The sequence below is a fragment of the Octopus bimaculoides genome, chromosome 23 (assembly GCF_046866305.1).
Source record: "Octopus bimaculoides isolate indiv1 chromosome 23, ASM4686630v1, whole genome shotgun sequence".
Lineage (NCBI taxonomy): Eukaryota > Metazoa > Mollusca > Cephalopoda > Octopoda > Octopodidae > Octopus > Octopus bimaculoides.
The window spans coordinates 276,246-291,245 of record NC_142950.1 but is presented as its reverse complement, the minus strand read 5'-3'; the positions used below and the strand labels follow the sequence as shown (position 1 = coordinate 291,245).

At 35.1% G+C, this 15,000-nt stretch overlaps 1 protein-coding gene across 47 annotated transcripts in view; it reads left to right on the top strand.

Annotated features, from left to right (window-relative positions):
* Nucleotides 1-15,000, top strand: part of LOC106878922 (uncharacterized) — a 483,138-nt gene extending 468,138 nt beyond the window's left edge. For 46 of the 47 annotated variants that reach the window (XM_089340213.1, XM_089340206.1, XM_089340209.1 and 43 more), the window contains 4 exons: nt 1,443-1,512; nt 4,852-4,962; nt 8,487-8,540; nt 12,021-15,000. In XM_089340213.1, coding sequence (XP_089196339.1) covers nt 1,443-1,512; nt 4,852-4,962; nt 8,487-8,540; nt 12,021-12,080 — 295 coding nt within the window. In that variant the 3' untranslated portion in view covers nt 12,081-15,000. The remainder of the gene's footprint in view (nt 1-1,442; nt 1,513-4,851; nt 4,963-8,486; nt 8,541-12,020) is intronic. The other variant, XM_014928282.3, reaches the window with a different exon arrangement.

Here is a 15,000-nt window from a genome sequence, read left to right as displayed (position 1 = left end):
TTTCTTTGCTCTCTTTCTCACTCTCTCTTTCTCATTCTCTCTCTCTCTCTCTCTTTATATTGTTTCTTCCATTTAATATGTATTGCACAAACTCTTCAATTATTTGTGTCTTTTCTATTTTTGTTACTTATGCACTCACACTCTCACACACACACACACACATACATTCATTCATGTACATGTACAAGATATACATCCTCACCTACATGAACATACACTCATGCATGCACGCGCGTGTGTATGTGTGTATAAGAAATTTTAGATTTTAAACTGTACACACACACACACTTAACCAGTTTTACATTTGTTGATTTTAAAGAATGTCTTATGTGGAACTTTGATGTAACTGTCTTGTGTGACTGTCACATGACTTTGACACTCAGACATAGCAGGGGACTAACCCAAAACCCCCTGACCTCACCATGTGACCATTTCCAGCCAATCAATTTGTGCCCTGGCTGAGAGTGACCTGAGTCCCATTCTGCCAGAAAAGATACAGTTTACATCCCAACGACACACAACACGTTTTGAAATGAGTGAATGTCAAAGGATTTATATGTAAATGTATTCTGAAATTTAAATAAATTTTCATTTATTTCCTCTGCATTTTCAACTTCATTTCATTTTTCTATACGACTACTTGTTTGGATAAGTGACAATTTATGTATGTGTGTGTGTATTTTTTAACCTTCCTGTGTCTCTGTGTATGTGTTTATATATATATATATATGATATATACATGTGTGTGTGTGCGTAAGTATGCTCATCATCATCATCCTTACCATTTAACTTCCTTTTTCCATGCTGGCATGGCTTAGACAGACAGACGGACACAAGAACAAGACCAATGTCAAAAGATTCTGATATTACTCCTGTGTCTTTCTGTGTTTCTGTGTTCGTTCGTGTTGCTGTTGCCATTGCGGTTGTTGTTCGTGTTGTTGTTGTTGTTCTTGTTGTTGTTGCTGTTGTTTCCAGACAATGAACATAAGATAAAATAAGAAGGTTAGTAAACGACTGGAGAACAAATATAGATTAAATGCAGATTTGGCAAAAAAGTTAAAAACAAAAACGACCATCCCGAAATATAACAATATCTGTTTCAACACAGTTTCACATCAGAACAAATTTGCAGAACAAATTCATAAACATATATATTTATATATATGTGTCTGTACGTGTGTGTGTGTGTGTGTGTGTGTGTGTCTGCACATGTACACCACCAGAATAATATACCATTGTCTATTAATAAACTTTTTTATGATAAAACTACACCATTTATAGATATCTCAATATTTATAACTGTTATACTTGTTGTACCAGTTATTATTATTATTATTATTGTTATTGTTATTATTTTCTTTTTAATGCATGTGATATTAACAAATATATGTCTTCTACATCTTTTGCATCCCGTTTTTTAAAGTTTTGTGTATCAATTTCAGCTTCCCTGGGTTCTGTCGATTACGGATGCATAACAAAGGAGGTTCTCCTGTAGCTTTTGTTGAATTCCAGGTAGGAATTAGTAACTCATCTTGTCAATTGATTTCATCTCTTCGATTTATTTCTGTTGTTGTGGTTGTTGTTTCTGTGTTTCCAGTTTACATTTTTTTTCTGCTACTATTCTATGTTTTGTTTTTGATGTTGGATGTAGAAACATATATACATACATGTATCCACACACACACACAAACTTTGGTCATCGTCGACAACGACGGATGAACATTATACACACACACATACGCACAGTCATATATATGTGATTGAGGTTTAGGTACGAAAAGTACAGCCACCAGATTATGAGTGGGAATTATCTCCCTTGTCCAGCTCTGCTTGTGATTATTTTCGGGAGATAGTTATCTCCCTTTAACTTTTTTAATATTTCGGAGGGTTTTTTTCCGCTCCCTTTCTTCAAATTGTGTGCGTGCAATAATCCGATGGATTGGGATAAGCTTATGCAGAGAAATAGCGATTGTCTGAGAATTCTGGTCCTGCACAGAATATTTTGGTGATTCAAAATTTATATATTGTAATATACTTCTGAACCAATAATGATAATTCTACAGGCGTGGCTGAGTGCTAAGAAGCTCGCTTCTGAACCGCATGATTCCGCCTTCAATCCCACAGCGTGACACCTTGGGCAAGTGTTTTCTATTATAGCTTCGGGCCGCCCAAAGCCTTGTGAATGGATTTGGTTGACGGAAACTGAAAGAACCTCGTCGTGTATATATATATATATGTATATATATGGTCAGTAAATCATAAATCCGAAAGCGAAGCACACTCTAAGTTATAGTGCAGAAGAGTAATGAAAGATAGTTATGGCCGATCGATGAGGTTACCCAGCGTTTCACATCCATAAAGCGGTTGGCTCTACAGCGTTTCTTCACACCCTAATGGCTGGTGGTCGATATAGAAATATATATATATATATATATATATATATATATATATATATATATATATGGAGTGAGAGACAGAGAGAGAGAGATGTATATATCTATGTGTGTGTGTCTGTGTTTATCCACTCACCACCGCTTGACAACCGGTGTTGGTATGTTTACGACTCCGTAACATAGCGGTTGGGCAAAAATATCGATAGAATAAGGAAGAATAAGATAGATAGAGAGAGAGAGAGAGAGACAGACAGACAGACAGACAGACAGAGATAGAGAGACGCAGAGACATTCTTTTATTCTTCGACTGGTTTAAACCAGTCAGCTGTCACCATGCTAGGGAATCTCCCTGAGATCTATCTCAGCCTGCTTCGCAGAATTTACTGATTCGGAAAAATTAGAAGCTGCCACCATGCTGGGGCACCGCCTTAAAGGGTTTCAGTCGAATGAATTGAGCCCATTACTTACTCTTTTTAAGCCTGGTATTTATTTTATCAGTCATTTAGGCTGAAGTGCTAAGTTACGGGTATGTAAGCAGACCGACACCAGTTGTCAGGTGGTAGGGGGTGGGGGACACAAACATACAAACATACATACATGTGTATATGTAGCATGGTTGCAAGCGTGACGGTTTTGTAAGATGTTTGCTTGCCAAACGTGTGTGTGTGTGTGTGTGTGTGTGTGTGTGTGTGTGTGTACACACGCGACGAGCCCTTTTATTTTTTTTTTGTCAGTTTTCATTTGCCAAATCCAATCGCAAGGCTTTAGCGACCAGGTGCTAGAGTAGAAGACACTTATCCAAAGTGCCACTGAACAGAGCTGAACTTCGTACTAAGTTGTTCGCAAACAAACGTCTTACTTCACAGCCACACCTGCAACCACGTCGCACAAATTCACACACGCACACACACAACAACGCATCGCCGACAACATAGACTTGTTCGCAGATGAGGTATTCCAGTGTCCAAATGTAAAACTGTTAAAGAAGCTGCTGCCAATGTTGTATCGGAAGCAGAGACGCGGTTCCTTAGCAACGTTTGCGACCCGTACGAGCATCATTATGAAAATGTTAAAGAAGGAAAACGTGAGGACACAATTCTAGTCTATAGCACCTCCTGGAAAGGCATTAAGAGTTTGCTGCTGTGTCTGATATGACCGCCTTGATCCCCATGATGTTTAAGAACTGATTGTTTATAAATTATGTCAAGTTTTAATTATAGTTACTTCAAGTCTGTTCAATTCTTTCCCTTCAACGATTTTAGAGTTACAGAGTTGTACATGCATAGCAAGTGACCTGATCTGAGATGAGATCGTGTGCTAAAACGAAAACAATTGCAGCTTCGAAGGCATTTATAAGCTATTTAAAATAACACACAAAAACCGTTAGATTCACTTCAACATTTAAATTTAATTTCCCAAAATATTTTCGTCGCTTTGAACCACGACCTGTTCACTGACAAAATTCCGTGATACAGCACAGAATTTTGTCAGTGAACGGGTCGTGGTTCCAAAGCGACGAAAATATTTTGACAAATTAAATTTAAATGTTGAAGTGAATCTAACGGTTTTTGTGTGTTATTTTAAATGACTTATAAACACCTTCCACGCTGTAATAGATTTTAGAGGTGTTTCCCTTTAATTAGCTATTGATTAAGATTTATGTCTTCCTTTCAAATACCGCCAGGTAAAGTTCAATCTTCCGAAAAATAAACACAAGGCAAGTCGTTGTAGACATTGCGTCAAGATATGTATTTTGGTCAATATTTGGGCAAAACCATTTGTTAATTAAACAAATAAATAGGCAGATATTAAATCACTTTCTTTTTCAATCTATCACTATTCAAGTACGTAGATTGCTGGTTGTCACGTACTATGTTATCTCAAGAGATACAAATTTAGTGATGGTTTTGTGTGTGTGTGTGTGTACATACATGTATGTACTTACAACTATATATATATATATATATATATATATATATATATATATATATATATATATATATATATATCTGTAAATAATATGTGACAATTATTTGGTATTATCATGGCTACCAAATAATTGTTACATATTATTTACAGATAAATTCCTCTATTTACATAATATCGAGGTCTCTTTCTTTTGTTGTCTTACCTTTTCTATCAATATATATATATATATATATATATATATATATATATATATATATATAGCATGCTGTGTACTATCATACAATCTTTCAGGTTCCTGAATGATTGCAGGATTGTAAATGGCATGCTATATAAGTTCCTTTCACTCCTGTACTATCAGAGCAAGAAATTTTTAAATAGATGTGAATAGATTTTACATTTCAGAGTCAATTGATTACCCGTCACTCTGAGCTTTGCTCCTTGTGTAGTTATTTTTCACTATTGTTTTTTCAACCATTTTCCTTCTAAATTGCATTCAAGTAATGTTTTCTTCTCTTTCTTGTTTTTCTAGGATGTGAGACAAGCAACTGAAGCGATGAATAGGCTACATGGTTTTGTACTGTTGTCATCAGACAGGGGAGGAATACGGATCGAATATGCCAAAAACAAGATGGGAGAAGTGGTAAGACAACAACATCTCTTATACGATTAAACAAAACAATGGAAAAATAAGCAAATGCACACACACACACACACACACAAATATGCACGCACGCACACACACACACACATACATACATACATACAAAAGCCAGGTATCATTACTACCTACAATGTTATCAAATAATTATTGTTAAAAACTTCAATAGGTGAGATGGGGGGGGGAAATAACTGAGGTGAGAGAAGAGATGAAGGATCCAAAAGACAAGTCATTGTACCAAGAGGATGAGTAGGAGTAGAAAGAAAAAAGTTCCATTTAAACCTATTAGTGACCTGGATGTAAATGAACCTCATGGATCTCATTTATATCCCTTAGTTCAAGTAATCCCATTTTCCAACTCCCTTCTAACCTCAATTTTACTTTCTGCCTCAAAACTCAGTTCCTTCTCTTCCTCTTTTGATTTCTTTTTTTTTTATTTTTCTCCCTCTCTCAAGCAGTTTCTCTCTTCTAATACTTCCTATCTACATACTGTCTTAGGCTCCCCCATCAGTTGCAGCCAAGTTATTCCAAGAAACACTGCCACCATCCATATCTCTCCCATCTGACTTCATTACCCTGAAAATGAACTCAGTCCAAAAAGATGGATACTCCACACCTCATGGCAACTTCAATATAACCTTCCAATTAATTCTCCTGCCAAATACAACTCAAGGTGATATAGACCACCACAAGATTCCTTCAGTTCTGGCTTATCTCATATATATATATATATATATATATATACCATGAAACTCTTAGTCCTGGAGTCATTCTGATGCTTCTGCTACATATCAATAAATATATATACGTACATATACATGTCTGTTATAAACAGTTATATATATTTGTGTATGTGTGTGTAGAAATGTATTTGTCTACATGTGTGTGTATAAATATATGTATGTATGTCTGTGTATATAGAGATATGTCTATGTATGTATAAATATGTATGCATATAAATGTATATATGTGTATATATATATACATGTATGTGTATGTATGTCTATATATGTATGCATATATTGGCCACAGCATTGTAGTCTCTATTGCAGTTGTCCATGTTACATCTTACAGTCTCTGCAGAAGTCACAGAACAATGAACAGCAAGCATGATGTCAACATCTTGATACCTGTAGCATGAATAATCATGCTACAGGTAAATCTTTTTCAATACTCAGATGACTACCTTGAAGGTGGTGCGTTGGCAGAAACATTAGCACTCTGGGCAAAATGCTTAGTGGTATTTCATCTGTTTTTACATTCTGAGTTCAAATTCCACCGAGGTCAACTTACAACGGAGTGTAAGTGACTTGAAAGGAAAACTGGGTATACGAGGCTTCAGAGATGCAGCATGCAAGAGAGAGGACTGCACTGGTATGGCCATGTAATGTGCATGAATGAAGTGCTGATCTCAAAATGTAAAGGGAACATATGGAAGATGTGGGATGAGGGTGGTGAGCAAGGATCTATGGACATTGAGACTCACAGAGAGGATAACAGAAGACCAAGGCTCCCGGCTGTTCTTCTTTTGGGCAAACATTGTTTGGAGATTGTTGGAATTGGATCTGGACAAGGCCTTTCCTCACTTCAGAAAAACTTTCAGGCTCAAGCCTCCCCTGATTTTTGGCCTCTCTTATTATCGTCTCCATATTGCATTGCATCAGAATACAGCTGGCCAGGCCAAAAGAGACGAAATATTTCGATTTAAAATTCCCTGATGAAATGAATGCATGTGTCAGCAGAGGTGATAATGTCTCTGAACTCCTTCTGGACCATTACCACATCCATGCAAAAGAATATAGGCCCCCACCCCCACCCCAGCAGGACTGAAAAGTCATATCTGTACTGCTCATGTTTAAGAGAACAATCAAGCCATGGCATTGCTCAAAATGAAGTGACAGCACTATATATATACATGGGTGCAATATTTCCATCGACTGGCTTCTATTTTGAAATGTTTTAACTGAGAAAGCTCTTTCAGGTGCATTTCCTATTATTTGTTACACACACCTAAAAGGTATGTGTGTAATTATTTCAAAATATCATCATTTCGTTTGACTTCATTATTACAACTATAATCACGTGTGTGTGTGTGTGTGTGTGTGTGTATGCAACAAAACTAAAGATAATAAACGTATGTTTTCCTCTCGTAGACCTCTTCATTTGTTCTACAACCTAATAAACTTGATAAGACATTATATAAATAAAAATACATAAATTTTTGAGACAGAAAAGAAAAAGATGTGTGTCTTTCTATGGTTTGAACCTGACTGATAAGACGACAAACAATTCACTGCAGAAAATGCCAGTGGAATTCATTAAGTCCAAATAAATTGGCATGCTGTTCAAACATTTATAGCATAGATTGAATTGTTTGTGTGTATGTGCGTATATATATATATATATATATATATATATATATATATATATATATATACACACACACACGTGTGTATGATATATAGGTTTCTGTTAATACAAGCAGGAAAAATGGTGCCCAAAACTTAAGTTTATAAATTTTCTTTTTTCATTTTAGCCTACAGAAGTTACAAAATGACACAAGGGCCGAAAGTTTCCTCTATGACCCTCATCAAACTCTTTTCACTAAACTCTTGACCTTTGAGTCACTTTATAATTTTAACTGATTAAAATTTTAAAAATAGTCGATAGTTTCTGTTATCTAGGTAACCTAATTGGCAGTAGAGGTGGATAATAAAACACAGGTAAATCTGTGTTTTTATGAAAGAAAGGCAGATTGTGTGATGCTTGTGTAAAAACAGCCATGTGGCTGTGAAACTTGGATTGTGAATGTAAATGACATTTGAATACTTGAAAGAAATGAAACTAGTTTGCTTAGATGGATGTGCAATATCAATGGGGAAAGATTGGGCATAAGAAGCATCAGATGTGGTGGACTGAAGAGAGATTGTGCTGGTCATGTGATGTGGATGGATGAGGACAGCTGTATAAAGGAGTACCATTCACTAAACATGGGGGAAACATGTGGAAGACGTGGGACAAAGTGACAAAGACTGACCTCAAGATTTTGAGCCTCTCAGAAATAATGGGGTACCAAGATGAATGGTATTATGCTGTGATTGAGAAGACCCATCCACCTCAGCGGAACTGAGACTCTGACAAACTTTCCCCCACAAGATATAGAATTTAAAGTTAAATACAACTTTAAATTGAATATTGAAGATAGGTTATCAATTCCTCTGTGATCTTGTTAAGATACTGCTCGAAACTTGTAGCTGTATGCCTCCTCTCTGTGATTTCTGGAGAGAAAATGAACTTTTTGAATGAAGTCGATAATTAAACATTGAAATTGATTAGTTTGGTATCACAGTTACTGTGAACTAAGCACAACAAAGATGATGCCTACCACCTTACCCAATCATTCTAATGCTATAATACACACACACACACACACAATTTCTACACATAACAATCCAAAACAATATAACCATCACACTGCCTTTCTTTGCATATGTTGCTGTACCCAGCTAATGCCAAGTGTATGTTGGATGAAACCAGTCACATCTACCACCAGTATCGAGGTATGTAATACACAACAATAACAATAGTAACAACAATAATAACAATAATTCTAAAGCTGATGATAATGAAAATAATAATGGCATGTATGTATTAAAAATGTGCATGATTACAAATGCATGAGCATATGCATGCATGCAAGATATACGTGCATTCACACATATATATATATACATGCCTTAACTAATAAATTTCTGTATACATTTCATTGCGTATTTATACATATGCATGCATAAATATATGTGTACATATATGTTTGCATGTAGGCGCATGTATATTTGTGTGAGTTTGAAGTCTGTGTGTGTGGGGGGCAGGGTTGTACATACATGTGCTGTCATTATTGATGACATTTTAAAAGAAACAAGCTAAAACTGGTTTTTCATAAATGCATCATCACAACATACATTGCTTATACATATTATTTAAATATTCAATTACATAAATATTATTATGGCATGTTATATATAAAACAGTTTCAGAAAACATATGTATATCATATAGCAAGAATATTCAAATATTATTTAATATATGTTCACTTTCATTACTTCCTATGGTTAATAAATCAGTTTTGCATATAAAACATTAAAATTCACATGTAGTAATAGAACCAGATTCATAATTGACATATATATATTATACATTCCAAACATTGTACGTATATTTTGTGCAGTGCATTGTTCATAATTAATCATAACTTAGACATTTCTTCATCTGATTCTTTCTTTTTTTGTTTGGTGAACATAATTGGAATGACAAATCCTTCATAGGTTTTACTGTAAACACAGTTTCATGCTTAATTAAGCAAAGTAATTATCACATTTTTATATTTCTTTTGCTACAAATATATATATATATATATATATATATATATATATATATATGTGTGTGTGTGTGTATGTATATATATTGGTAATTAGTAAGGGATTTCTCCAAACGTTTACCTGTTTGCTCACAGGTATTCAAAATAGGTCTTTTTGAGGCTGTATTTATATATCAAAATGAATTAAATGCTAATGCTACTTCGTAATAATCCTTATTATTATTATTTATTATTATTGATATATATATATATGTGTGTGTGTATATATATATATATATATAGAGAGAGAGAGAGAGGAGTGGGATGCTGGTATGGTGATGTGGTCAAGAAGCTTTACAGCACAATCATACACTCATCTCACTTCACAATACTTTGGCCAAATATTTTCTGCTGTGACTTTGTCAATCAAATTTATCAGTGAAACTCTTTGGAAATCATCATGAATATATATGTATGTGTATTAACACCTGTGTAAGGTTTGTGCATGTATGTTGTTTTTACAAATTTTACCCAAGTAACCATGTGAGTAAATGATGGTGATGTCCTGTTTGCCTTCCCTGTGAACAATATGTCCTCTAACTGCACACTTTCAAATATAATTTTTTTAAAAAGTGTAGTGTGTGTGTGTGTGTGTGTGTGTGTGTGTGTAATGTTTCACTGCTTGTTGTTTGGGTGGCCCCAAATGTAGCAAACATAATTTGACTGAGCCGAGAGATCAAAGAACACAAAGTTAGTGTGAAACTCCAGCATTAACAAAATGATATTACGATAAACACCAGACATCAGATTATGCAAGACATGTTTTGAGAGCGACAGCAGCTGTGACTGGTGTAGGGTTAGGGTTAGGGTTAGGGTCCGGCTGCCAGCTGGCTTCAACTGTGTCATAACTGCTGCCCTCGTTGTCGTTAATGTTGAGGGACACAGATAAGGCAGCCGTTGATCTTGGCTTTGTCACAGCCACTGGAGACTGAGCAGTAAAACAACTTATACATAGCTGATGCCTATTCAAAGAATGGGTACCAAAAATGTTTATGACCATCCCATATGTTAGTTTGTCCAAAAAAGTGGAAAGATGTTTGTTTGCAAAACTGGAATTTAATGAGTTTAAACATCTGCAGGATTGTATTTTTCCCTGGTCAACCATTTACTGATACAAAATCAAATTCTCAATGTACTTATCAGACAGTACCAGGTTGGTCAATTGCTGATGCCATCAATCTTTGAGAGCATCCTGTTTATTCTTATTGTTGTTTTTACATGTGAATATAGTGATTCAAGTTTGGATTCCTAAGTTGGTGTTTGGTTCACTGCTAGAGGACTTCCCTCTGCCAATGCAATGACCTGCAATGGTTAATTGAACAAAATGCCAGAAGTGTAGATATGAAGTGTGTGAAGAATATGCATCAGAATGTGAGAATGCATGATTAAGAGTGTTGGTTAAACGGTGATCAGGTGATGTGGCTGGAAAATGTTGAAGCATTGACAGAAAACGTTTTCACTGTTCATTGCAAGGCTGTCTTCCATGTGAAATACTCTGAAAGCTGAAGGTCTAAAAAACCTGCAGAGCCAAGAGCAGGGAAAATATGCAAGAGAAGCCATAATTGTGGTTGAATATTAGGTCAAACAGAGTATGATTGTAAAAACACTAGGGAAATTCTGATTGAGACTGCATGTATGTTGAGTCAGTGTGTGAGTCAGTGACATAATCATAGTGTTTGTACTGGTGAGTCAGTATAGCTGTAGGTTATTTGCATATTCATGTGCATCTCAATATGGGTTGTATAATCTCTGCCAGTGCAAGGAACAAATTCAGCCATTTCCAGGCTTCTGAACAAAGCAGCTGAAGTCTGCTGGCATCTTTTGTCCATACTGAATTTATGTATGCTGCTAGCAATGAATGTCTTTGCTAAGTGCATGTTTCCATGTCGTGCATGTTTCCATGTCGTGCATGTTTCCATGTTGTATACATTGCAATGCATGTTCAGATGTATGCATGTATGAGCAGAAAGAAGGTGAAATTAGTAGAAAAGGATAACCATGATGAAGAAACAAGTGGGTTTTTTTTGTTTTTTAATACTTTTAACTCCTGTGCTAGAGAAAGCATTCACTGGAGTAGATGGAGGCATCAGTGGAAGACTATGGATGTTGTTGGGTCTGTTGAGGTGGTGGGGTGATGTTGTTTAAGATCCAAGGGGAGCTGTTTTAGGTGGTCAATGTTGACTAAGATTTATTTTGAAGATGAACAAGAATTTATTTGTTGCATTAGAGGACATTGATGATGTTCTGGGCAGCATACTGACAACTTGGTGGTGATTTTAAAATTTGTTTGATGTTGAGAAACTGTGTAATGTTTTTGAAGCATGGTCACCAGTGTATCAACAAGAGGAAACGTAGCAGTTTGGGTGAGGCTACAACATCAGGGAAAAGAGATTCCCAGAGACAGTTCAGCTGAAGTATCCAGTAATGTTTTTCAACTTGCTTGTTGCACTGACAAGCAGTCTTTCACAGTAACCAGTGTAAGATAAAGATATTTTCGTACATATATATATATATTTCAAGTCAATTGTAGCAGTTTGTATGCTTCCATAGGCATCTAAATATGTATTTGTAAAACTATACATGCATCTATTCATGTTTCCCATTTTTTTCTTGTTTCTCATAGACTCGTAAAGAAGATGTTCCAGCGACTGGTCAATCTCCGGTGCAAGCTGCAGCATACTAAAGAACACATCACCAACACCGCCTTTCTATTGACTACTTCTGCAGCTGTAGCAGTTGCTGTTGTTGTTGTTGTTGTTACTACTGCACTCTTCGATTACTGAACATGCAAAAGAAGATTCTATAAACAAATGCAAATGCGGCTATCATCAACAAACCTCTTTATTTAACCTTTGTGTAGGTGTATGTATATGCATGCATGTGTGTGTGTGTGTGTGTGTGTGGTGGTGGTATTGGTTTGTGATGGCTGTTGTTGTAGCGTGGAAGACTCCACTACTTCTACTACTACTACTACCAATACAATCCTTTTACAGGATCAACAGACAAACTGATTCAATCCAATCTGATCCAGTCAGATTAGCCAAGTGTCTGGTCAGCTTGTCAGGGAGGGGAGACGACGGACATCACCACGGCAACGACCACCCACACCCACCAACACCACTACCATTCCTACCAGGTGAACTGTGACCAATTAAAAATAATTACAATTTTCTTATTAATGAAAATGATCCACACACACGTTTATAGACATTTATACTTTATATACATACATACAGGTACACATGTTGTGTATATACACTTGTATATGTATGTTTGCGGTTGGGTGTTTGTGTATCATATGCAATATGTGTATATACGTGTACCTATATATATATATATATATATATATGCATATATATGTGTTGTTTTTGATGGGTGAAGTGTAATTGAAGTGAAAAACATCAATGATGCAAACAAAGAAGCCATAAATTAGGGATAGCATGGGTGGCGGTGGTGGTGGAGGTGCAGGTATAAAAAGAAAAGGAGGAGAAAAGATGAGAAAGAAGGAAGGATGAATGGATTGTTGTTGTGGAAAGAAGAGTCGAAAGGGAAGTTTGATAGTAGACCTCATCCATGGCTGTGTGTGTGTGTGTGTGTGTGAGATTGTTTAATGGATTTATCATCACTGTCTATTCTTTCTTTGGAGGCAGTAATTCTGAATAAGAAACAATTCAGAGCATAAAGACCTGTCCAACCCATGCTAGCATGTGAAGCAGACATACAATGGATCATGGTAACAATATGCATATGTGTGTCTGTGTGTATATATACGCACACACATACACACACATGCATGCATGTACATATATGTAAGTGAGTGTGTGCATGTATGTATGTATATATACACACACACACATATATACTGAAATGCTGAAATGGCTGGGCCAGGAAAGAAATGTATACACACATGTATACACATACACATTTTCTCATACATTCACAAAGAATAAAAAGAGATGATGATGACGATGACGACAGTGTTTATGATTGAGATGATGATGACGATGACGACAGTGTTTATGATTATGATGGTGATGATGTTGAAAGTATTTCAAGAAGATTGATCCAGTATGAAAAAAAAAAAACAACAACAACAAAAAGGACAAGAACAACATTAATGAAAAATAAAATATCTTTAAAAAACAATTTTAAATATTTAAAATGAAAACCTTAAAAAAAAAAAACATTTAAAAAAAACTAAAATATAAAAAAAATAACAAAAAAATGAACGTTAAATGTTTTAAAAATACAAAACAAAATGTTAAAAATAATGATATAAATATAGAAAAAAAAACAACAAAAAAAATCAACGACAGCAAAATCAAACAACGATTGATTGTTTTTTTACCACTACTACTACTACTACTACTACTACTACTACTACTACTATGATTATTATCATTATTATCATTATTATTATTATTATTATTATTGCTACTACTACTATTACTACTACTACTACTGTTGTTATTACTATTGTTATTCAACTACGACAAATTGACTCTTGCTACTATGAATTTTGCTGCTGCTACTACTATTGCTACTACTACTACTACTACTACAATTATTATTATTACACCTACAGCAGCTATCAAGAAACCATTTTTTATTGTTATTACATAATAACTATCAGTAATTTTTCTTATCATTATTGGATTATTACTAATCATTTTATCTCATGATTTTTTTGTTATTTTTTAATTAATTCCATTATTTTATCTCCCTTTTTTGTTTCTCTTTTGTTACCTTGACAACCCTAAAGTCAACTTTGATACAAATGTATGAATGCCTTTATGTATGTATATGTGTGTGTGCATGCATACAACTGCGTACACATACGGGTATATATACATATATATATATACACCCCCACACACACATACACATATGTATATATAAATGCATGTCATCTGTATAGGCAAACATAGTCCATTGTTCCAGAAGAAGAAGAGGTGTGAGTGGTAGTGGTAGGGGTAACAGCATTGGTGGTCATAGCAATGATGCAAGCTCCAGAGAGATTGCGATGCATGCCAGCAGCATCACTGGAAAAATGTTGAACTGCGTAGATGCACAGTAGCACTTGGTGGTATATATATATATATATATATATATATATATATATATATATATATATATATGCACACACACACACACACTCTTAAAACACACAGATATACATGGACAGATTTATAGATTATTTAAGTTATATGTATATATAAGTTTACATCTATATGCATATAAATACACCATGTGTATATGTACAAGCATCTATATATATATGTGTGTATATATGGAAGTATATATGTACACACACACACACACACACAGAGACATGCACACACACACACACACACAAAGGTCTGCAAAGCACTGTGATTTCAACATAGAAAAGCAGTCCAGTACAATATCTATATATATATATATGTATGTATGTATGTATGTGGGTGCATGCATGTGTGCTCCTAGTGTTATGTATGTGTGTTTTCTCTCTCTTTCTCTCTCTCTCTCATGCTATTTTACTTGAACTAATAACCATAATTAATAGAATCCTTTTAATGAGATCAATTTAATTCAACGTTGTAAGGAGAATGGAATGTTGAATA